This window comes from Chanos chanos, chromosome 8 (genome assembly GCF_902362185.1).
Source record: "Chanos chanos chromosome 8, fChaCha1.1, whole genome shotgun sequence".
Classification (NCBI taxonomy): Eukaryota; Metazoa; Chordata; class Actinopteri; order Gonorynchiformes; family Chanidae; genus Chanos; species Chanos chanos.
In genome coordinates, this window is record NC_044502.1 from 38,853,311 (window position 1) to 38,875,051 (window position 21,741).

The 21,741-nt window shown below is 40.4% G+C and overlaps 3 protein-coding genes across 4 annotated transcripts; 1 reads left to right on the plus strand and 2 right to left on the minus strand.

The window, feature by feature from the left end:
* Positions 1-4,444: 4,444 nt before the first annotated feature.
* zdhhc11 (zDHHC palmitoyltransferase 11) lies at positions 4,445-8,775 on the minus strand. The gene is made up of 11 exons (XM_030783194.1): positions 8,767-8,775; positions 7,683-7,904; positions 6,729-6,907; positions 6,354-6,455; positions 6,106-6,230; positions 5,703-5,858; positions 5,455-5,570; positions 5,168-5,226; positions 4,861-4,924; positions 4,709-4,784; positions 4,445-4,617 (listed from the first exon to the last, which is right to left on the minus strand). Exons 1-11 carry the CDS (start codon positions 8,773-8,775, stop codon positions 4,445-4,447), a joined length of 1,281 nt encoding a protein of 426 aa, XP_030639054.1.
* Positions 8,776-10,703: 1,928 nt separating this feature from the next.
* On the minus strand, positions 10,704-16,621 carry brd9 (bromodomain containing 9). 2 transcript variants are annotated; one of them, XM_030782295.1, is made up of 17 exons: positions 16,524-16,621; positions 15,644-15,864; positions 15,467-15,550; positions 15,242-15,374; positions 15,062-15,119; positions 14,738-14,882; positions 14,477-14,587; positions 13,700-13,881; positions 13,284-13,416; positions 13,112-13,187; positions 12,867-12,962; positions 12,623-12,755; positions 12,384-12,495; positions 12,199-12,249; positions 11,936-12,038; positions 11,411-11,581; positions 10,704-10,855 (listed from the first exon to the last, which is right to left on the minus strand). In XM_030782295.1, exons 1-17 carry the CDS (start codon positions 16,570-16,572, stop codon positions 10,755-10,757), a joined length of 1,959 nt encoding a protein of 652 aa, XP_030638155.1. In that variant the 5' UTR covers positions 16,573-16,621; the 3' UTR covers positions 10,704-10,754. The 2 variants fall into 2 exon arrangements, with proteins under 2 accessions (XP_030638155.1, XP_030638154.1); XM_030782294.1 differs by having other exon boundaries at positions 15,461-15,550.
* A 658-nt stretch (positions 16,622-17,279) lies between these two features.
* Positions 17,280-20,804, plus strand: trip13 (thyroid hormone receptor interactor 13). Its single transcript, XM_030782711.1, has 13 exons — positions 17,280-17,365; positions 17,575-17,761; positions 17,939-18,065; positions 18,507-18,562; positions 18,674-18,764; positions 19,031-19,103; positions 19,261-19,324; positions 19,417-19,503; positions 19,702-19,808; positions 20,020-20,173; positions 20,276-20,388; positions 20,543-20,612; positions 20,709-20,804. Exons 1-13 carry the CDS (start codon positions 17,280-17,282, stop codon positions 20,802-20,804), a joined length of 1,311 nt encoding a protein of 436 aa, XP_030638571.1.
* The last annotated feature ends 937 nt before the right edge of the window (positions 20,805-21,741 follow it).

Genomic DNA, 21,741 nt, shown 5'->3' on the forward strand with positions numbered 1-21,741 from the left:
TAGAGAGAACGAGAGAGCTCTTAGCATGAGGACAGATCTCAAGAGACAAATCTGTGAGTGGATGAGTACATGCTTCCATATATTTGCCTTCTGGACTTGCATTGCACAGATGACTGATTTTACATAACATTGCCCTATTTCGAACCATCTATTTTTAACCGAATCACGTGCCACAGCAAAAAGGACACTTTTTATACTCGAAAACAATACGGACATACGATAAAGATGACAAATTTAAACAAAACGAAATTAGCGATGACATAAGTGTTAAACAGGAAGGGAGCAAAGGTGTGCGTTGTTGAGGGCGTCGCTTGGATGGGTACTGTGGTAGTGCCTGGGCATGGAGAGTACCCATCTGCTCAGGGCCTGCCCATCCTCCAGAGCAGTGCCTTGCTCTGGTATCTGCGCTGAAATGGGGCCTTGCCAAGCGACCACAACGCCCAGTCTTTCAGAGATGCCCCCTGTTCACCCCCCGCTCAACGCCTGCAGAAGCGATTACATCACCCGTCCTGTTCCAGCCTCAGCGTGTTCAAGTCACCGCTTTGTGTGTCTGTACGTCGGGCACCACCACTGCCCACCACTGTCCCCAACCTCATCCCATTTATAACAATGTATTATATCCGTCCGGCCTGTGGACGCTACTGGGTGTAACAATGCACCATAAAAACATGTAAACAGTGTACAAAGAGTCAGGCATCATGTGCACTACAGCTTCCCAAGAGTAGTATACATGATGTCTGACCCAGTCTTCAGGTACCCACTGCCCCTCCCCCACTCACCCACCCACACACCCACCCAACCACCCACACGCGCAGACACATACACAAACTTTGGCATTTCTGATTCAAACGACCCAACACTTAACTGATCGGTTAAAACAGGTGGGTTAGTGTAAGTCAGATACAAAACTGTGCATGGCATAAAGTCCTTGAGAAACACCGATCTACACAATACATTTAGAATGCACCAGTTGAGGATGACACAACTGCAATTTTGTTGTGCTTACACAATGACAATAAAGTTCTTGAATCTTGAAGGCATAGTTCACGGCAGAGATAGAGCTAGAATATGTGGAACCCTTATGTTCTAGCTGTCAGTGGCATATTTATTCCAAATGAAAAATGACTTCCAAATGAAAAATGACTGCGGACATTCTCAGTGTCAGCTCAGACAGAGGGAAAGAAGTGTATATATTTCCCTGGAAGGGCTGTTATGACAGAGGTGCTCTCTTGAATTCAAGTATGGGCCATTTCTGCTGCATGTCAACTGTGGGGGAACTCTGAAGGATTGAGAATAACACATATTCTAACTGCCAAACAAAAGACTAAGAGGTATAAGCTTGAGGTAGATTTTCCATTCTAACTGATTTAATTTCAGTTTGAATGACGACAGAATTCTAATTAAAAAAAAAAAATACAGAGTATTGTGGTGTAGGCCCAAAAAGGGCCTCTGATCTAATGTACTGATATTTCACAAACATCATTCCTCTTCCAGTAACCATTTCTCCTAAATGTGGAAATGTACTTACATGTTAATAGACTACACTTTCCACTCTCCCTGATGGAAAGTAACCTTTTACACTGCTCGCACTCATGTGAAAGGTTGCTTTTATTGCATGAGATAATGAGATAATCAGTTCTTGCGCAGAAAACTTATTTGTAGGTCATACAATTTATGTGTTGAGTCAGATCGCTGATGACAGAAGCCATTGGCTCTCAGAGCATTGTGCTGCCCAGAACAGCTGAATCTGGGGCAAATTCAGCAAATTACTGTTCTCTCATCATGCATATCTAATTTAAGAACATATGGCAAAACAGGTCACTCTTAAAAAACTATTATTATTATTATTATTATTATTATTATTATTATTATTATTATTATTATTGCTGTTGTTGTTATTGGATGAGCACGCTTATTTTACTGATTGAATACACTTATCTTTTTTTTCTGAATGTACAACTTAAAATGCTCAATAAGATACTAGACAATCATTTGACCAAAATGTCCTCATATCAGGCCACAAGTATAATCACAATCAGATATACAGCGTGCAATGTAGTTTCACATCAGTTAACACTGAGTTATCGAAAATAAACAAAGGCTGCAACATCTGACTTTTATTACCCTGCCAGTATAGCTGATCGATAGTAAGTGATGTCATCAGCAGCAGAATTCAGAAATATGTTTGTCGATTACAAGATTGCTAAAATTGGCAGTGAGTATGAATCTATCAAGGCGCCATGAACACAGAGACTATATGCCAGCGGAGATCTATCCCAGACCTGTTTCTAAGATGCGTTACATAAACTTGCCTTGGCGATGTTCATGCTCGAGCGAAAGGAAACAACCCACATGACCATTGTTATTGTACAATGTGCAGTGCATAGCTTGCAGTGGTGCAATTGGTTCAAATTTACAAATAACATAAAATGTCTAACAATTAAAGTTCTTGATGGACATAAAAAGGTAAGGCGCGAAATTACGTAAAAACCGAGGGAGAAAATGAAACCATACGTGAGAAAAAATACTTCCTGTTATTATAACGTTTTAATATGACACACCGATTTTCTCTACGTAACGTTATATCATCTGAGGCACTGAGACGTCGGGCTCACCAAAAACAGAATGCATTTGATAAATCTCTGTAAAACCGTTATATATAATTCCAGCAGCATGAAAAACCACGGCTTTTCATTTTGACAGCACAGGTTATGCAAAAATCAAAAAAGGTTGCATTAACTTACCTATACGATATGTCCTATGCGTTTGGTTCCTCTCGTCCAACCACTGTTTATATAAACATATTTACATCCAGTAATAATCGTGAGAACTGGAGATGTGACCAAAACACTGCTCTCATGTAATTGGCGTTCGATTCTGCGAGATGGTTGAAGCCCTGGAACATGCCGAAAGACAGTACACTAGCTGATTGGCTGTCAGCCCTGTCAGTCTTATGAGGAGCGAGTATCTCATACATACACGATAGGAACAAATACATTGTGATAAAGCTCATCGTCTGCTATTGGTCTAGCTTTCAAGGTAAAGTCTTTTTTGTTCTTTCTTGCACAGACGTACTCACCTCACCAATGCAAAATAAAATACAAAATCACAGGTATAATCAAGAGAAGACAGGTCACTGTCTTTGAGTGGCAATTATAGTGCCTATGTAGATATAGTAATTTTAATATGTTAAATGTTAATTTTATTGTTATTGCAGATGACAGTTTATGCAGGGCTAAAAGATGACAGGTGAGTTAAAATGATATTTAGAATACAATGTGCAATGTCGAGCATGGAGCTAGAAATTACCAATAGCAGAAAATTGCAGTCTGTCACTTAGCCAAGGCTTCGAATAAAACTTATTTTATAAATATATTCAAAAGAAAAAACACAATATTTTTCCAGGAAGTGACCTTTTGGTTTTTTGCCGAGCACAAGATGTCTTTGGCGACTCAGTTAACAAAGGCCAGCAGTAATCTCTCTCTGGAGAATAGATGTTTCCCCAAAAACAGAGACCAAGATTAAACTCAATCCACTTCCTTTATCGTGATGCAGATTATGAGAATGCATTTGGGACAGCTGATGGTTATCTTTAAAGTAATTTCCTTATGTCTTTAGACATTTTTAGCATTTCCTCAATGACTATGCCCAGTAATAGTGTGCTAGTTTGCATCTCATGAAACCCTTTTGAAGTTATACAACCACAGATCAGCTCTCATAGACTGACATTGCATAATACTATATCCACTAGTGCTAAGCAAATGAGGGAGCCTAGGACAGGTTTGAGTTGAGGGCACATTGTGGATATGAAGTCATTAGAGAGAGAGAGAGAGAGCGAGAGAGAGAGAGCACCAAGTCTAAAGCTCACACCATGACTCATAGCAACCAATGGATGTTTCTGTGCTCTGTCATTTGGAGTCATTCAGGGTGAGTGGTTACCTCACAACAGCTCCATCATGTGGAAGAGTCTAGAAACAAATAGCAAGGGTCTCTTCAGTATTGGAGGGGTTTTATTAACAAATACAGGTAAAACATGAACGTGATTCACAATAATTTAGAGAGTAGAGGTATTTATACAAATACATTTCATCTAGTCATCTGATGACTGAATTCATATAGAATAAAACCTGATCACATAAAAAAAGCCAACGTGCAAACAAAATGAACGACTTGCTCTGAAATAAAATCAAGAAGCACCGGAGCGTTCCGTGTTTCGTGTGCTTATCTGACTGCATAGACAAATGAACTTTTCACACAGTGAAAGTCAACAGTATTTCTGTCCAGTCCATTGTACAGGACAAGTTTCACAGGCTAACTTAATACAGATCTTTTGTTCAGAAAATAAATCCTGCATGTTTGGTCCATGTCATAGCCCATATCAAGTAGAAGATGTTCCTCCAGAATCCTTAGATCCCAAGTATGGAGGATGCATTGATTTTTCCTGTCAATCTGTGGACAACTGCTGATGAACCACTGCAGCATCCATGATGGATGTTCCAGCTGTGTTCTGGACTATGGGAATTCCCTCCACAGACTTCACGCTGACCTGTTCTGAACTCTGGGCCTTCTCTACTCCACTAAGACCGAAGCCAAGAGAGCTAGCCTTCCCTGCCTCACCTGCAACCAGCAGAAAAGAAGTCAAGAACAAACCACAAACCTTGCTTTGCATTAGTGCCTCATGAACCCCTGGCAAACTGTCTCAACAAACCTGGTATGGCTTGTGTTGATGCTCTGGATCCATAGTAATGATTCTCTGCATTAGGTGACTGCTTAAAGTGTTCCATCTGCAATAAAGACTAGAGTTATTATGATGAGTGAGCAGATGACTGTAGAAATGACAATGTTGATTATGATTCTTACCTCAGCACAAAGAGGTCCTGAGAGTCGACCCGAAATTTCTCCTTGATCCTTGTATTTGAGGGTACTGAAGGTGAAAGGTGACAGTAAATTAAACTGATGCACTAAAACTTTAAAAAAAAACTTAGCAACTCACTATAGAGGATTCAATGGGTTACAAAGGTCATGAATTATGGGAAACTATTATTTGAGCCACTTTACTCCTTAGGTGGTTCCTCGTTGCAACAGCACACACTTCCCTCTTCATAATCGTCATATTTGAAATGTCCCATCTCTGTGAGGTACTATATACGTGTGCCTTCATTATTACCTGGTTTTGCTGGGGAAAGATGCATCACAATCTATGGACGTTTCCAAGGGGCCAAGGTTCTACGGGCAAGTGAAGCAGTACATAGTTGTGTTCAAGTAACCCACATGGAAAACAAGGTGTTAACCACAGCATCGCCACTAACTGTAGAACATTTTGCCGTTCTGCAAACTTGCATGCTCAGAGCACGTCATGTGTCTGCTCCCTGGTCTTATTAACACCAAGGGGAATCAGTGAACTTAATTAAAAACTGACACAGCACATGGTACAAATGCTGCTGAGTCACTCACTAGTGCTGGGGCACTGTTGGTGGATGAGGAGCGACTGGCTCCGGCTTCCCGCTCTTTTGTGTTCTGTGAATGACGCTGTTTCATAATGTACTCATATGTGCTCATCTTGATGTATACTGCGGAAAGGGAGAGAAAACAGGTTGTATGGAGTTTATTTCAATCCTCCAGGTGAGAGGTGTTGACAGACTTGGCAAAAACACAAATAAATATGTAGTAAAACCTGTTTAACTGTGCGACGGTAAACTTACACAAATATAAATGGAAGCCCAGTAGATGGCACAGTAGTAACAGAGATGCAAAGCACAGCATGATGGTGATAAAGGCCAATACCATGAGACTGGCAGAGCTGGTTTCCATAGGTGCCAGTGGCAGAAAGGCAAGCCAAGTGTTGTTCCCTCTTACATCTGTGTAGATAATGCAAGTCCTCTCTTATAAGTATTAGAACTATTTGAACTGCACTGAGACACCATCTGCTAAAAACTATCAGGTGTCTCTAGCATTGTAACATCAAAACCCAGTCTACTCAAATAAAAACATCTGTTATTAACCACAAATTTTTTTTGCAGTGATAGAAAACCACAAAATATAGATGTTTAGATAATGCATAGCTACCATTGGTAACAAACGGAAGGGACTGCAGGGTAGGCTTACAGCGAAACTGAGGTGCGGTGCGCAGGTTGGCTGGGTTCACAAAATGCTCAATGAAGACAAACAAGATGATAACAAGGAGAAGAGACACTCCGAAGACAGCAGACAGAACGGTCACGAAGAAAAACCTGGAGAAGAACCCCGGGGGGGGGGGGGGGGGGGGGGGGGGGGGGGGATGAGTCACGAATAAAACAGCAATAAACTATAACAGTTACAGGGTGTTCGTACTCTTAACTTATGCTTCTCCTTACCAATAGTTCCTCCCTCCCACACAATTGTTGAGCCATTTGCAGTGGTGGTCAAAGTCTGCAATGCACTTGTTGCAATTACTACAGTGTTTAACTTTAGGCCCTCTGCAGAGAAACACAGCACCAAGATTAACCTTAGCAAACACAAACTAAGTCACTTATAAAACAAGCAGGATGCTGAATGACTAATATGATTCATATTGAGAGCAAAACAACATTTCCTGAACATTAAGTTAGAGCACAAAACAACATTTCCTGAACATAAAGTTAGAACACAAAACAACATTTCCTGAACATAAAGTTAGAACCCAAAACTGCCTAAAAATCTGAATAAGCTGAACATTTTCAAAACTGGGTTATGGTTTGAGTGACACATACACGTCAACCTCACACAAGTAGCAGTGCTGATTATGGATGACGTGAGGGTGTTTCTTCTTGTCAAAGACAGGCATGGGAGAGGAGTAGTCTTTTTTGGCACGCACGCTGAGGTCTGCTGGGTCTATGGATGCTGCTGCCAGGTGAGTCACCAAATGCAGAACAAAAGCTGTGCCAATGACCTGTACCAGTTTAAATGTTAAAGGAAGACAGGGGAACATCTCTAGACAGAAGAGAGACAGAGAGTCTAGATAAACAGACTGTAAAGAAGAGTTTAAGCTTAGAATCTCCTCTAAATGGAAATGATTCAAATTTGAAACCTGAAACTTTTCCATTATTTTTGAAAAAGGATGCCTCGTGCTTGATTTGAAGAGAAAACCTACAACAACGGCCATGGTCTGCCACAAGCCACTATTCTATAAAAATCTTACTGTTCTTCAGAATGGTGTTAAGTTGGTATAAATTAAAGCTTTATATGCACTCCTATTGACTACATTAACAGAGACTGTTGACGTCACACAGCACACACACAGCAGTAATGTTTGTGGTGGTGTCATGGCTGAGTACAACAGCCCATCTGCTGTGAAATGATGCCATGCCCAGACACAAGTCAAAGCCATGCTTTGCTCCAACACTCTGAAACATCTCTTTGTGTTATATAACACACACTAAGCACAACTGTTCTACATTCATGAACGACCAAACTGAAAAAAAAAAAGCAACAAGCTCATGAAACTGGGAATTGAAGAGAACTACCACAAAGTATAGTTGAAAAGCTCGCTGAAACTATTTTACACAAGGAACTAAATATGCCATGTCTCATAAAGAAAACTGATTTATGTCCAGGAAAGGGTGTTATGTCACCATAGGCGTCGCCAAAACAAACAAATAAGCAAAGAAAGACTGGGCGTAATGTCCAGAAAGCCGGGTGTTTATCCAGACAAATGTAAAGGATACACAATATGCAGCATAGTTCCATGGTGACGGTAAAAGTGGGATGTAGACGCCAAATCCCACGATGGCCATAAAACTGTACATGAACCAGCCAACCAGCTGGAGGACATGGAGTGGAAGAGACCAACCGTTGAGCCTGGAGTGTGACGGTGGAGTGACCAGATCATTCCTGCTACCCTCGCGTGTGGGGGCTGTGCGCCGCAGCCGAGGGTCAAAACACTTCATCTAGAAAAAGGATATCGATGAATTATCACAGTTTGTTCCATTTGTGTACAAAAGCATATATATGTGTGCAGCGACAGACAGACAGCAATGCTGCTTGGGACATCATAAGCTGGACAAAGGCTCACATTTGCAAGGGAAATTAGCTTAGATAGAGTGTGACATTGGCTCTGTGCTCTTCAGTCATTTACAAGTATGGCCGTGTAGTGGTGGACAGCTTGCATTATGATAGAGGTGATATGCTGAATTATTTACATAACTGAGAGGTGAAGAATTGTGAAATGCTGTGGAACCATATGACTGAGTTGAAAAAATCAAACTGGCAGGATTTGGTAAAATGTTCTAAAAAGCAAACAGTATGTTGTAACAGTCATAAAAATTCTGATTCAAACTGTTCTGAAATAATAGTGGCAACATTAATCAAACACACTCAATCATATTCTGTCTTTTCTGTTGAATTAAAGGGTGGCATGGCACCCAATCAGTAAAATACGAAATGATGGAAAAGTAATAAAGGGTTACCTTGATTAATAGTCTGCCTATACGTAGGCTACAACAACATAGGATGGCGTCCTCTTCAACTACTTGTGTGAAAATGATCGAAAGATATGCGGTTGCCTAGCAAATGTAATCAGTAATCCCAAGCTATTTACCTACCTCGTATGGCTTGTTTCCAGGCTCACTTCAGCTGCTGTACGTATCGAACAACGTAGGGTAGTTGTCGTCACTGTGGGTTCAAGTCATAAGAAATCTTATTCACATTTGACAGATTCCATTTGAAACATTCCAACACTACCAGTATTTTGATTATGATGCTTTTCTAATGCTCTGTTTCGGGTAATATATCAATAAATTACATCTTAACATTAGTCATCACTTAATTTAGAAGAGCAATACGTAGGCTATTTTATGATTCTGATTTAAACGCTTACTTGGACGAAAAAAACCCTATTAGTTCGATATAAAGTAGGACGGCTACTAAAAAACTAACGTAGTTGCTTGTAATACTGCTTGGAGAGACTTATTCAAAGAATTAAAACATGCAACACAGACCAAAACATGTTTTGTGTATACTCACCGTCGTCATTCAGTAGTTTTCAAAAGGAGAGTGACAGGAAAATGTTTTGCTGCTTAAAACAAATAGCTGTACTTGGTCGACACATTCAGCTTGGACTGAAATGTGTCTTATTAAAAAGGCCACAGAAAAAGACCTGAAACTCAAATCAATCTAAAAACCATGTCATTCCATTCAGTAACAATTACAAAAAATTAAACAGTTAAACGGAGCATAGTAGTATATATTAATAAACCTGGGAAAATTACTTTCCATATACGAGTCAGAGAAGGTGCTCACGAAGTTATCTCCAGTTCAACGCGACTGCTATGGAAACAGACCTCGTCTGAATCTTCGTCCCCGTGGTCCTAAAGAGCGTTCGGCACGGTCCTCCCACGGTTCCAATATTGTCGACGTCACATAAGATATTTTCGCCAATTTAAGCCAATTTAGGCATCTGAATATGTCATCTCTGACGCAACTAAATATTAATCATCTGATCTGATACCAAGCTACAGAGTCGCGTACTCAGATTCGACCGAAAAGACCTGACTGACAGTTACACATGTACGTAAAGTAAGATTTGGCAACTGATCTATCACAATGTAATTGCTAATATTAAGGAACCAGAGAGAAGAGGAACAAAACAGTTAGATAGGAAGTGTCGCTGATGAAAACAAATTCTTCCTCTTCTTTTTTTCCTTTTGATCAAATTACACCTCACAGTGCATTTTGATGCACTGGCCAAAGTCACACAACGTAATCCCCAATTAGGGAGCATGATGCTTATATATAACCTTCTTCTGTCTTTTTGCATATTTTTTAATTCTGTGTGAACATAAATACACTGTTGAAACTGTTGGTATCATACCAATGTTACATGTTTAAGGCTTTTTTTTTTGCACATAAATTAAATAAATAAGACCAATATGTACTGAGGCTCTTTGTTCTCTGGTCAGGGATAGACATCAGGTCCGATCAGATAAAGTAGTGCTCTTATGCTGCACCAGGAAATGTTATAGAGAGATCCTATCCAGTTTGACTAGCAATTCTAGATTAAATGCAAATGAAAATCAAAATATGACAACTTTCTATGAATAACTCGCTCTTTTTACACACTTAATCTTATTTACACAGTTAAAGACTTACACAGGGCCTATATTTTCAGTCAAATCTAATTATAATTAACAAAGAGAAAAGGCTTTAGAGAAGTCCTACATAAGGTACAGAAGTTTCCCAGATGGCTTATTGCCCCTTCTTGTATTTCACACTTGACCGTTAACTCCACCTCCCTTTCATGTCATCATCAACACCAAACTTTCTCTAGCTCTCTCCTTCCTTCCTTCACAAACAAACAAACAAACAAACAAACAAATGCATCTCTGCTTTCAAAGAGGGATAGCTCAGAAGCATATCACACCAGGTCACAGTGGGGAAGTGGGTATGCTAAAATGGATACTTCCTTCTGATGGCTGTTCTGCAGTTACCAGTGAGAGGGCGGGGGACATGGCCCAGATCACAAGAGAAGAAAGGTCCCGTAAAGATTCAACCATCGACACAAACAAATCCGAAATTCGCTTTGAGGGGGGGAAAAAAAAAAATCACACGAACAAAATAAAATGGAAAACACCAGTTGAACGTTTATTTACTTTTTTTTTTTTTTTTTAATAAACGACGAGCAACACAAATAATCTGTACAAACATAAGGGCACAGGCTGTTTCCATGAAATTAAAGCACGTAATTACACAGCATATAATTAGCTAGCTTCTCCAGAAACGCGTGCCAAGGGCAGAGCGTATCAGCTGTTGGCAGTGGATCCTGGCTCTGGAGACTGCAGGAATTCATAGGGATCATGCACCATCTCCGACTGGTCTCCCACACCCAGGTGTGATGGACTCCCTGATAAGAAGAGCGGCAAGTAAACAAGACATTTCTGTTGTTTAATTTCATCCTAGACAGCAATGTTAGTGTACACTATTGTGCTCACTGGAAAGTCTTTATGTCAGGGGTCTCCAGCTATTTCATGTCAATGAGCTACATGACTACACGGCAACACTTTCATCCTTTTTTTTTTTTTTTTATAAAAAAAAAACATTTATTCAGTGGCTTGTATCCACAAGTTGACTCTCACTAATCTTCTTAGATCACAAATGGCATTTGGAAATGCGATTCAAGGGAAATCCACACATCTTTTTCTAAACACTATTATTGCTTCACCTATTAAGCAACTACACTTGTGTTAAATGTTTGTGAAACAAAAACCCATTCACTCTCTCTCCAAGAAAATCATAGGTTTTTCTGCTCTTTTAGAACATAATCAACCAGCCCTGTTTCTGTGTTCATTGTCAAAGTTCTGAAATTCACTAAATGTTGAAGACTCCAGCTCCGTATATTTTGTAATCAGTAAATTCACATGTTAACTGACGACATCTGGACCTGTCATTCGTGCCTTACCCAAGTGGTGCTGGTCCCTCTCTGAAGTGTTTGAGAGAGAGGACAGATTGGAGGAGGGTCTGGAGCCCACCCTGTCCACTGCTGCATCCTGGAACTCCTGCAGCAACTTGGCAGTATCATCAAAGTGCGGATGGCCTTCCTCATGATCAGGCTCCTTCTTCACAGATTTACCTGAACACGAGGGAGGAGACCAGAGGAGAGCGCATGAAGTACATGTGCTCTTTAATCTCACTGTCTCTGTCTCAGACATTACAGACACTAGCATGTACAAAAAATATTTGGCAAACGAGAGCTAGATTCGCTAAATATATGAGTGACATTTTATAAAGTATGATAAACTACTGGTGAAAATTTTAAATTTCTTTTAATGGCTTTTTCTTTGATAGAATCTGACTGAGAATGTATTGAAAAGCAATATTTGTTCAAAAAGACTCTATAAGACAAGACATAACACGTTGGGGTATAGTATTTAGTGACGCTTGTGAATTATACAAATTTCTACCACAAGAGGGTGTGATGGTTCACCTATAGTGTTGAGCATATCCAGTGACATATCTGAGTAGTTCTTCATAGACATGAAATCCAAAACGGAGTTGTTCTCCCCTGTTACTCCACTCCCCTCTGCACCCTGAGGCAGAGAAACAAGTAAATAAGATCACACTACATGTTTAAGAATTCTGAATTCCAAAATACAAGGACATTTGACACTGAAACATCTCGATAAAAACTACTGAAAAAAAAAAAACGCAAGACAAAAAAATTTTCATTCTGTGCTGATGGTAAGTTACCTGCATGCCACAAATACCAGACTTGTTCTCATCAGTGACCATGTTTCTTTTCTGAAATGGCAGAGAGCACGAAAAGTTTTTGAAACATGAACAACTGTTGTAAAACATTACATTCAGCTAATGTGCTATAAGGACAAGACCCATCCTCCTCACCGCATGAGACCATGATGAAATGAAGGAAGTACCTGTCGGATTTGGAACACAGCCTTAGAGTGATCGCCACCTGTCATCTTATCCAGCAGTTCATCCACAAGTCGTTTGGTAACACCCCCACAACCTTTCACAAACTCTTGGAGACTGAAGAACACAAAGAGGACACATGAATAATAGCTTGAGATGATTACTGAACACATGATTACTGAATTCTCGGCCTTTAACACTAACAGAAAGCGTAAGTGTGTCCATGGGAGATTTGAGGCAGTACCTGAGAGCACACTGCACACCAGTCTCATCACCATAAGCTGAATAGAGCAAGTCCATCTCCTCTGGCAGCAGGTCAGGGTATATTGAGTTATTCTGAAGGGTCTGTGTGTTGTATGCGCTGCTCAAAAACGTTACTAGATGAAATGAGAAATATATACATTTATAATCTCTGTCAATTTAAAAATTTGTGGCACAGGAACTATATCGTTGATGCAACTGCGGATCCAGCGAAAAGTTTAACATACCTTTATACCTACGATCATCTTTGAATCCCAGTGATGTAAGGCCAGGTAAGAGCTTATTGGACAGGGAACTTAAATCCACGGGGTGAGTCTCCTCCTCTGTGAAAAATTAATGAGGAAAAACAAGAGATTACTTCATGGATTATCTTGGCTAGAGAGCCAGTATGAAGGAAAAGGACAACTGTAATAGAGCAAGTGGACTCTTTAAGTTATGTTACAACCTATACATTTTTCATTAAGAATCATACCCTCTGCTTCTGGATCCTGCTGATTCACCACAGTGTACACTAAAGAATTATCTGCCTCTTTTCTCAGGTAGCCCATCTAGATGAAAAGTGAGAGAAGAATCAAATACGTTAATATCAGCTCACTGGCTTTACGCGGTCATCTTCAGCGTTGAGGCGTTATGTTGCTCTGTACCTTGGAGTTTGGCATGAAGCGATTGATTCGATCCCGCGCCTCGTCAGCTGCATGCTCTACCAAAGCCAGGACGTGCTCTTCTGCCGTGCTGTCTGTCAGACTGCAAGCGTTTCCCTCCAGCTCATACAGGTCGCTACACACAACAGGAGCAGACAGGCTGAAAGTCACACAGCTTTAGATTCACTGTGCATGGCTTGTTACATACAGGTAGGTTCACTTAAACGTTTCAGATTTTAGCAGGAAATTCAATTGCTGGAATTGTGTCTAACGGCTGACTAATAACTCAGGCGTCACCGTTACGTTTTCACAAGAGAATCAGCTCTTAGTGACAGACCTAGCAATGAAACGCTAACCCTTAAAACACCCTGAGGGAAATTAGAACAGGTACAACTCAGCTTCAGTGCCAGTTACATTACCTGATGATGGGTTCTTTGACGGGCTGTTTCTTGGATTTTTTGGCCGACTCCACATGGACAGGAATGACTTCGGGAGGAGGCTCTTCTGCAGCGAGGTCTTCGTCACCTAAAATGGCAGCTTGCTGCGAAAAATCCATGTCCTGCATGAAAGACATGCTACGCTTCAAAGCTAACAACCGCTCCTGTGAACGGAACATAGACAGAGGACAAACATGCCAGCTTCTCCTGAGGCAAGAATTCCGTTTACCGTGATGGGGAATGGGATAATGTTATAGTTTGTTTAAAACAAAGATGGTTTTTAAGTGGAGTTTGCATGTTCTCCCCATGTCTGTGTGTGTTTCCTTTGGGAGCTCAAGTTTCTTCCCACAGTCCAAAGACATGCAGGTTAGGTGAACTGAAGACACTAAATTGCCCCTAGGTATGAATGTGTGTGTGAGCGTGTTTGTCCGTGTGTCTGCCCTGCGGCGCACTGGCAACCTGTCCAGGGTGTTTTCCCGCTGGGATAGGCTCCAGCACCCCCCGCGACCCTAATTAGAAGAAGCGGCTTTGATATTGAGTGAGTGAGTGAGTGGATTTTGAGTGGATTAACAGCAATAAAGGGGTAACCAAAATTCCCTATAACTGTACAGTACGGACCTCAGACTGATAACATCATTGTGAGAGAGTATGTAAATAAAAACTGCGACATTAAATGCACATAATCTAAACAAGGATAAACTGTGACATTCAGGAATCTATGTTATAATGACATATCAGGTTGCATTTGTAATGACTTACTTTGCTCATCATCTTGAAGCCTGTATGGAGGAGTTTCTTTGCAGCTTTGTAGTAGACAGTCTCTGGCCGGTTGTACACCATGGCATTGTCACACATTAGCTTAAAATCGGCCTAAAGATGAAAAAGACAGAGGCAAAACGGGGTTAACATCAATACAACTATGGAGCTACATAAATGAAATTAACATCCTACGACTATGATCCTAACCTCTCAACTGTGATAAATAATATACCAGAGATACATGAAACACTCATATCATACCTTGAATTCTGTGATTGTTTTGTATTCGTTGGATGTGATCTTGTCCTTCATCGTGCTGAAGTCCATGGGATGTTTGATAATCATAGAGTAACCAGGAGCAATGGCATCTGTCACTGGAAAGGCAAAGAAGCCATGGGGGTCCTTTCTGCAAAGAGAAAGATCCAACCAACATGAGAAAGAAAAAAGAAAAACAAAAAGAGTGAAAAGCCATCAGAGTAAGTTTTTAATTAAGCTTAAGATCTGGATGTCTCTGATGAGCATATACAGCGCCTGATCATCGACATTTGGTCATAGACATCATAGACTCTGACAGAAGAGTTCTACCTTTGAAGTAGGCGAAGGAAATGTTCCAGGAGCTGCTGTCGGGGTGTGCATTCACTTTCTAGACGGAGAACATAACGAACACAACTTAAGCGCTTACTCATTATCGGTACCGTATCTCAAACAGCTTATGAACGGGCAAAACAGAACGCCGCTTCTTCACGTCCCATTGCGCTGCCGTACCTTGCTGGGTCCGGCAGGCGCGGATGGGTCTGTCCGCTTGCTGCTCCACCTCGACCTTCACTGACGGGTGGAACTCATCCACCTCAGCTTCAGACTCAAACTTATCCCTCTTCCTTTTCCTCTCCTCCACCACCTGCGACACCATCTCAGTGTTAACTCAGCCTCACCGCACTCATTTGTTTTCATATTTGCGCTGATAAATTGACACGGTGATCTCACCTCAACGGGTCTGGGTAACGTGAAGGGGTCCACCGGTCCACTGGCTGCAATTTCGGACTGTTCCCGCTCTCGCTTCTTCTTCTTCTCTTCCTAAGAAAGATCGAAATACAAGTATCAGCGATGATACGACTAAAAACACTCTAACAAAACGGAGAATCATAAATATTATCTCCTTTCACTAACCTTCCTCCTCCGCCGCTCCTCATCATCTAGGTGTTTGTCTTTTTCCTTTTCAGATTTTTTCTTCTTTTTCTTTTTCTTCTCCTTGTGACGTTCTCTCTCATGGTCAGATCTGTCGTCATAATAACTGGAATCGTGACCGGAGCCTGACAGTTCTGTGACTTCACTTCCTCCTACTTTCAGTACAAGCTTCAGTGGCTTCTCCAAAGGTTTGTCCTCATAGTCTGACAAAGTAAATAAAGTGAAAGATTTAGAGGTGATTTTTCATGACAACACCCTTCAGCATCTAGGATCTGTCAACATAAAATAGACACAGATAAAAATTATTACACTCTGTTTGATGTCCTTTTGAAATACGATCCATCAACCAATATTTCCTACACTAACAGACAGTCAGGCAGACCGTATCTGTTCCCTATCCTTCTACGCCCACGCCTAATTGTAACTGGGATGTAACGAGTTTCACAGCTCATTTTATAGCACTTGTTCAATGCAAATGAAAAGCAAAATATGTTAGAGGGAACGTGCCATTTTGCCGTTATGACTTGGAAAGAGCAGCTAAATGTCTAATTTCTGATCACTCATTCAGCTATACGTGATCGGCAAGATATTCAATGAAAATAGCAACATTATTTAACTTAAATCAAATCAAATAAAGATCGCAGATACTACACAGTTTGCAAACAATGAAGTAAGTATAACCAGCCCAGTGACACTGAGAGAGTTGTGCCTACACTAGGCATGAAGCCTATTATCTGCCCATTAGGAGTACCAGAAAACTGCATCGTTGATTCATTCCCCCCGCTACGTAGCTAACTCGCTAACAACTATATTGCAGTAATAGCTTCGGGGAGGGGTAAGTTTGAATAATCTGCGCACTCACCATCTACTGTTCTCCATTCGGGTTTATATTTCTTGTGCTTTTTTCCCATTTTAATTTTCTCAGTGGTGATATGAATTTGCTTTTGAGGATAACGTCTCAAAAATGTAATTGTCCCTTACAGCAAAGCAACATTAGCTCGCGATTGTTTACTTCCTTTATGGGCGTTTACTTCCGGGTAAAAATGTCCTGCGCGCCAATTTAAAACTTCAGCTGTGGTGTGAATCGGAAGGTAGTTTAATCTTCTCTATAAAAGAACATATTTTATACGCTAATAGACAGCGACTTACATTTAGAAATGTACATCAGTAGAAAACGTTCACTGTCAGATATGATCGTGTTAAATAACTACTGCCATGCTTTGGTTATTTTAACTGCTTAACTGGCAGACGATCGAATACAGATGTTTTAGCGTTGGAATTAGCATAAAGAATGCTTGGATACATATTGGTATACAAAACTGGGCTACTTACCTAGCTAACCTCCGGTGGTATGTTTGGCCAGTGATGATGAGCAGTGACGCTTAAAGTGATTGTGACTTGTATCAGTGTCATATTGTCGCACTCCGTAGCTTGTCAGTGTTGTCACACTTTAAATCACTGTGGTTTGATGTTTACATTGAACCCCCGCTAAATACACCGACTGCTAACTGTATGGTACGATGAAACATTTTCTTACTGTGTTTGTTTGCTGTTATTTAAAAACTGCTTATGAAACACACTTGACACTTTATTGTTTAGAGGGATGGATGGCGAGAAAATGGACATTGTTGGGGACCTTAAAAAAAGCCCCAACAAAAATCCTGCTGTCAATGTCCACGTGGAAGTGCTTGTGAAATCCAACAGGTATTGATGACTAACAAATGAAGGGAGACTGACTTTGTGCTGGGTTTATGTCGTACTAAGTACAATGTTCTAAATGAAAATTTTGTGTAATCTAAATGATGTGCCTATAATGTAAATGTATTTACATATTAATGGCTTGAAGAATTTGAATGATGGGATGTATTTGGGTTGGGGAGCTATAATCATATTATTGTAATTGATTCCCAAAGCACGGCAAAGAGGACAGAGGTAAGGATGTATGTTCATGCATTGCTGAATCGACACTCTGTGGTTTTGGGCCCCTACAAATGGACTGAATTTGATGAGGACTTCCTGACCAAACATGTGGAGTCGGTTGCCATTGTGGACGTTGAACATGAGGTACATTACTTCTTACTTTTACAGTACCTCTCCCAAGTGCTAATTTGATCTGTATTTAATATCATCAGATTCTTGATCACAGAAGAAAGACCGTTTTTCTTTTTAACTCCCTCTTCTATGCATTAATGTTCAGATGCATTTAAAGAGATGAACTTTTTTCTTCATCCCTTTTTTAGATATTTCGTTATATATGTCTTTTTTTTTTCACTGTAGCCCATTGACCTGAAGAGCAGGAACCTCTGTATCCATATATTTACTCTGAACAATGATGGTCCTAGCACGCTTAACCTGGAGGAAGATGAAGAGCTCTCTGCTGCCAACAGCTGGCTCTTACCAGCAGGTGGGCAGCTCGAATCTATGTGATCATCCTTTGTTTCCCTTGTCTGCCTTATGATCATTTCTAAGTATTAGCTCGTACTTAAGATATTTCAAATTACTTCATACATCATAGGTCCATTCATATGTCATAGGTCCATTTCGCAGTCCTCATCTAGGTGGATCTGTAGCTTTTAGGATTTCCCCTGCTAAAACACGCCTGCATCAGCTAATCAAGAGCTTGATAAGTTAGCTGAAGTGGATGTGAAAAAGAAGATTTAATAAGTGCAGTTTTCTAGGTCTCCAGGAACAGGATTGGTAACTGTCCTACAGTGTTATGTCTGTTGCTGTATTATTGCTTTGTTGTGATGTCATGCAGCTTTCGTACACTCACTCTTTTAATGTTTACATCTTCTATAAAATATTTTTTAAATTGTGTGTAAAATATCATCAATTTCTTTTACAGCTGAATTTCATGGTATCTGGGAAAGCCTGGTTTATGATGGTGGTATTAAAACTCAAGTAAGAAATTTTTTCCATCTCTGGAATATTACCTAATGAACCAGTGTATAGACATGAATGTCTGTCTATGGAAATACTTATAGTGGCATTGCTTTTCCTGTTGTTCTCTAGCTCTTGGATTATGTCACAACAACAATTTTCTTCTCTGACAAAAATGTTGACAGCAACCTTATTGCATGGAATCGGGTGGTGTTACTCCATGGTATGGGATAAAGGAAATATGCTCTTGTTTTGCATTCTGGTAAACTGCAAATGTATTTAGTTAATAATGGAATAGAATCAGACTGTCATGTCATAAAAATACGTTTTTTGGTATTTTGATGATACCAGGATTCAGTAATGTGACTTCTGATATATACTCAACTGTGTACATCTGCATTATGTTAGACCTGTTGATGAAAATTCATTCACTGTTTTTTTTTAAATGGTTGTTTTCATATTGGTATTACATATGATTTCATCCTAAAGGGCCCCCAGGTACCGGGAAGACATCCTTGTGTAAAGCACTCGCTCAGAAACTCTCCATTCGAATGTCAAACAGGTAAATTATGATTAAAGGAATAGCAATTACCATTCTTTAACCATTCAGTTTAATTTTTATATTTTTAAAAAAATTTTATAATCCAACATTTGTAGCTATTAATGAGCCATTTTTTTTTTACCCGCTTTTTAGACATGTTTATTTTCAAACCCAACAGGTACTCTTATGGTCAGTTTGTGGAAATAAACAGTCACAGTCTCTTCTCCAAATGGTTCTCAGAGGTACAGCTGATCCTTCATGTCATATCACTCTGTCACAAGCTTCTTTCAGTCTGTGCTATTTAACCGTGACCAGACTCGCGTCTTTTTTACAGAGTGGAAAACTTGTAACCAAGATGTTCCAGAAAATTCAACAGCTGATTGATGACAAAGAAGCTCTGGTCTTTGTCTTAATTGATGAGGTTTGTTCTCTCTGTATTTTCTCAACACCTGTGTGTCGTTGTTTCATAGTGTGGACAGATTGAGGTTTGTGGTACATTCCTGTTTTGTGTGTATGATCTGTGTATACAATACATAAATGCAGTTAGTTTGTGCCGTTACTGTGAATGTTTCGTGGGTCATTGGGTGGAGGTAGATGGAGTGTTTTTGTGCTTTGACAGGTGGAGAGTCTCACAGCAGCGCGTAACGCTGCCTGTGCCGGCACTGAGCCGTCTGATGCCATCAGGGTGGTCAACTCAGTCCTCACTCAGCTGGACCAGATCAAACGGTTAGTCTCTTCATGCAAGGGCAGCTTCCCAACGTCTCTGAACAGGGCCCCCCTCCGTTCTCAACCCGACTTCTCTCATTCACATTTATACACTTCAGCTCCTTATCTAACCTGTGTTTCTATTTCTTATTTTAATGCCAATGTTCAATCTATGTGTCTTCGCTTCCTATTTCCTTTAATCGATGCGCATACGTTTGTATTTCTGTCCCAGGCATTCTAACGTGGTAATCCTCACCACCTCCAACGTAACAGAGAAGATTGATCTGGCCTTTGTAGACCGAGCTGACATAAAGCAGTACATCGGCCCCCCGTCAGTGGACGGCATCTTCAACATCTACCTGTCCTGTCTTGAGGAGCTCATGAAGGTGGGTTTCTTTCACCAGCCGCATCTCCACCCTCTGACCTGGTCTTACATTTTCTTTTAAACGGAAGAGAAGTAACGGTGCACCCGCTGTGATGGTTTACAGTGTCAGATCGTTTACCCAAGACAGCAGCTCTTCACTATGTTTGAGCTGGAGACCATGGGCTACGTGGAAAGCGACGTGTCTTTCTTCAGCCTCGTTCTTCGGGACATCGCTGAGTGAGTGTTTTCCTCCTTCGCTGACTACCCCTTGTTGAGTTCAACGTACACTTTGGGTTTTGTCAGTAATATCTGTGGCACAAGCAAACTATTTTGTTTTCACTGGGGCTCCTTTGTATTTGCTTGTCTCTCATACCCCCTTCCCTCCTTACAGGAAGAGCAAAGGTCTAAGTGGACGAGTACTGAGGAAACTTCCTTTTTTGGCCCATGCACTGTTTGTGAAGGTAGCTCACAGTAATACTGCCATTACCTGGATGTACGAAGGGTGACATATCTGTTTAAATTTTACAGTTAATCTGATCTCCTTTGTCCATTCTTAGACGCCCACGGTGACTCTTGAGAAATTCTTGAATGCCATGGACCGAGCGGTCGACAAACAGCTTGAGGAGAAGGCGAACTTGGTCAACTGCGTTTGAGCATGGCCTGTTGACTCTCAGTGACGATTCAGCTTTTACGAATGTTTAAAACGGTCCATCAGTGTTATCTTTCACCGCTACCCCTCATCCCGTGAAAACTAATGTTAACTGTGTCGTGTCCTCCGAGAACGACTCGAGCTGTCCGGAAAAGCGTGTTTTGGCACTGGTTTTCCGTCTGCTTGCTCGTGACATCCTTTACACTACGGCTAACGAAATGGTTTCTACGTGTACGGTCACACACGACCGCGATAGTTCTTCTCCTTCTTCTTTTCCCTCTTTTTTCTTCTGTTCTTTAATTAGCATACAAATACAATAGTCTGTCACCGTTCCACCTGTCAGACATCTGTTTCCTTGTTTATTGTTTAGACAGAACTTGTAATTGCATGTGACAGGTGTATTAAATATGCAGAAGTGGAATCATTGAAAGCTGAAAAGTTTATTTGACATATGTTTGTTTTGTTCCTGCTGTTTACTGGTGTTTTTATATATATATATGTCTACTGTATATTACATGTTTGGTAAAATAAAAAAGTTTGAACTTTTTTTGTGAATGTGATGTTTTACGCCATCGTGTAATTAGTTAGTCATGTTTAAGTGTACAGCCACCAGATGGCACAAAGGTACAGAGTTTGTGAATGGACTCATTCATCTGCAACTGTGTTTTTGAGGTTTAAGTGAAAATGTCTCTTCATTTAAAGGTGAAGACATGTAGTAGCTGTCAGACCGTTACAAGGAGACTGCTTTTATTTTGTTTTGAGCAGATATTCTGATTTACTGACTATAATTGAATCTTCTGTAACTTTATGCAAGATCTTTACGTATTTCTTCTGCAAAGCTCTTTTGTTTCGTCTTTCTTTGTCAAGTTTTGTTGTAAATATGACGATGCCTTGCAGGTTATTAAAACAAGTTCATATAACACTTCGTGATCTTCTGAGAT

What these genes read in the sequence shown, in the direction of transcription:
- zdhhc11 (XM_030783194.1), bottom strand. An exon ending in CACCGCACCTCAGTTTCGCT is followed by an intron (nt 5,859 to 6,105) that starts GTAAGCCTACCC and finishes TTATCTACACAG; the next exon opens with ATGTAAGAGGGAACAACACT. An exon ending in ATCAACACAAGCCATACCAG is followed by an intron (nt 4,618 to 4,708) that starts GTTTGTTGAGAC and finishes TGCTGGTTGCAG; the next exon opens with GTGAGGCAGGGAAGGCTAGC.
- brd9 (XM_030782294.1), bottom strand. Translation starts at nt 16,572, where the DNA reads ATGGGAAAAAAGCACAAGAAATATAAACCCGAATGGAGAACAGTAGAT. An exon ending in CGAATGGAGAACAGTAGATG is followed by an intron (nt 15,865 to 16,523) that starts GTGAGTGCGCAG and finishes TTACTTTGTCAG; the next exon opens with ACTATGAGGACAAACCTTTG. An exon ending in CGTTACCCAGACCCGTTGAG is followed by an intron (nt 15,375 to 15,460) that starts GTGAGATCACCG and finishes ATGGTGTCGCAG; the next exon opens with GTGGTGGAGGAGAGGAAAAG.
- trip13 (XM_030782711.1), top strand. Translation starts at nt 17,280, where the DNA reads ATGGACATTGTTGGGGACCTTAAAAAAAGCCCCAACAAAAATCCTGCT. An exon ending in GTGCTTGTGAAATCCAACAG is followed by an intron (nt 17,366 to 17,574) that starts GTATTGATGACT and finishes TGATTCCCAAAG; the next exon opens with CACGGCAAAGAGGACAGAGG. An exon ending in ATGGTGGTATTAAAACTCAA is followed by an intron (nt 18,563 to 18,673) that starts GTAAGAAATTTT and finishes GTTGTTCTCTAG; the next exon opens with CTCTTGGATTATGTCACAAC.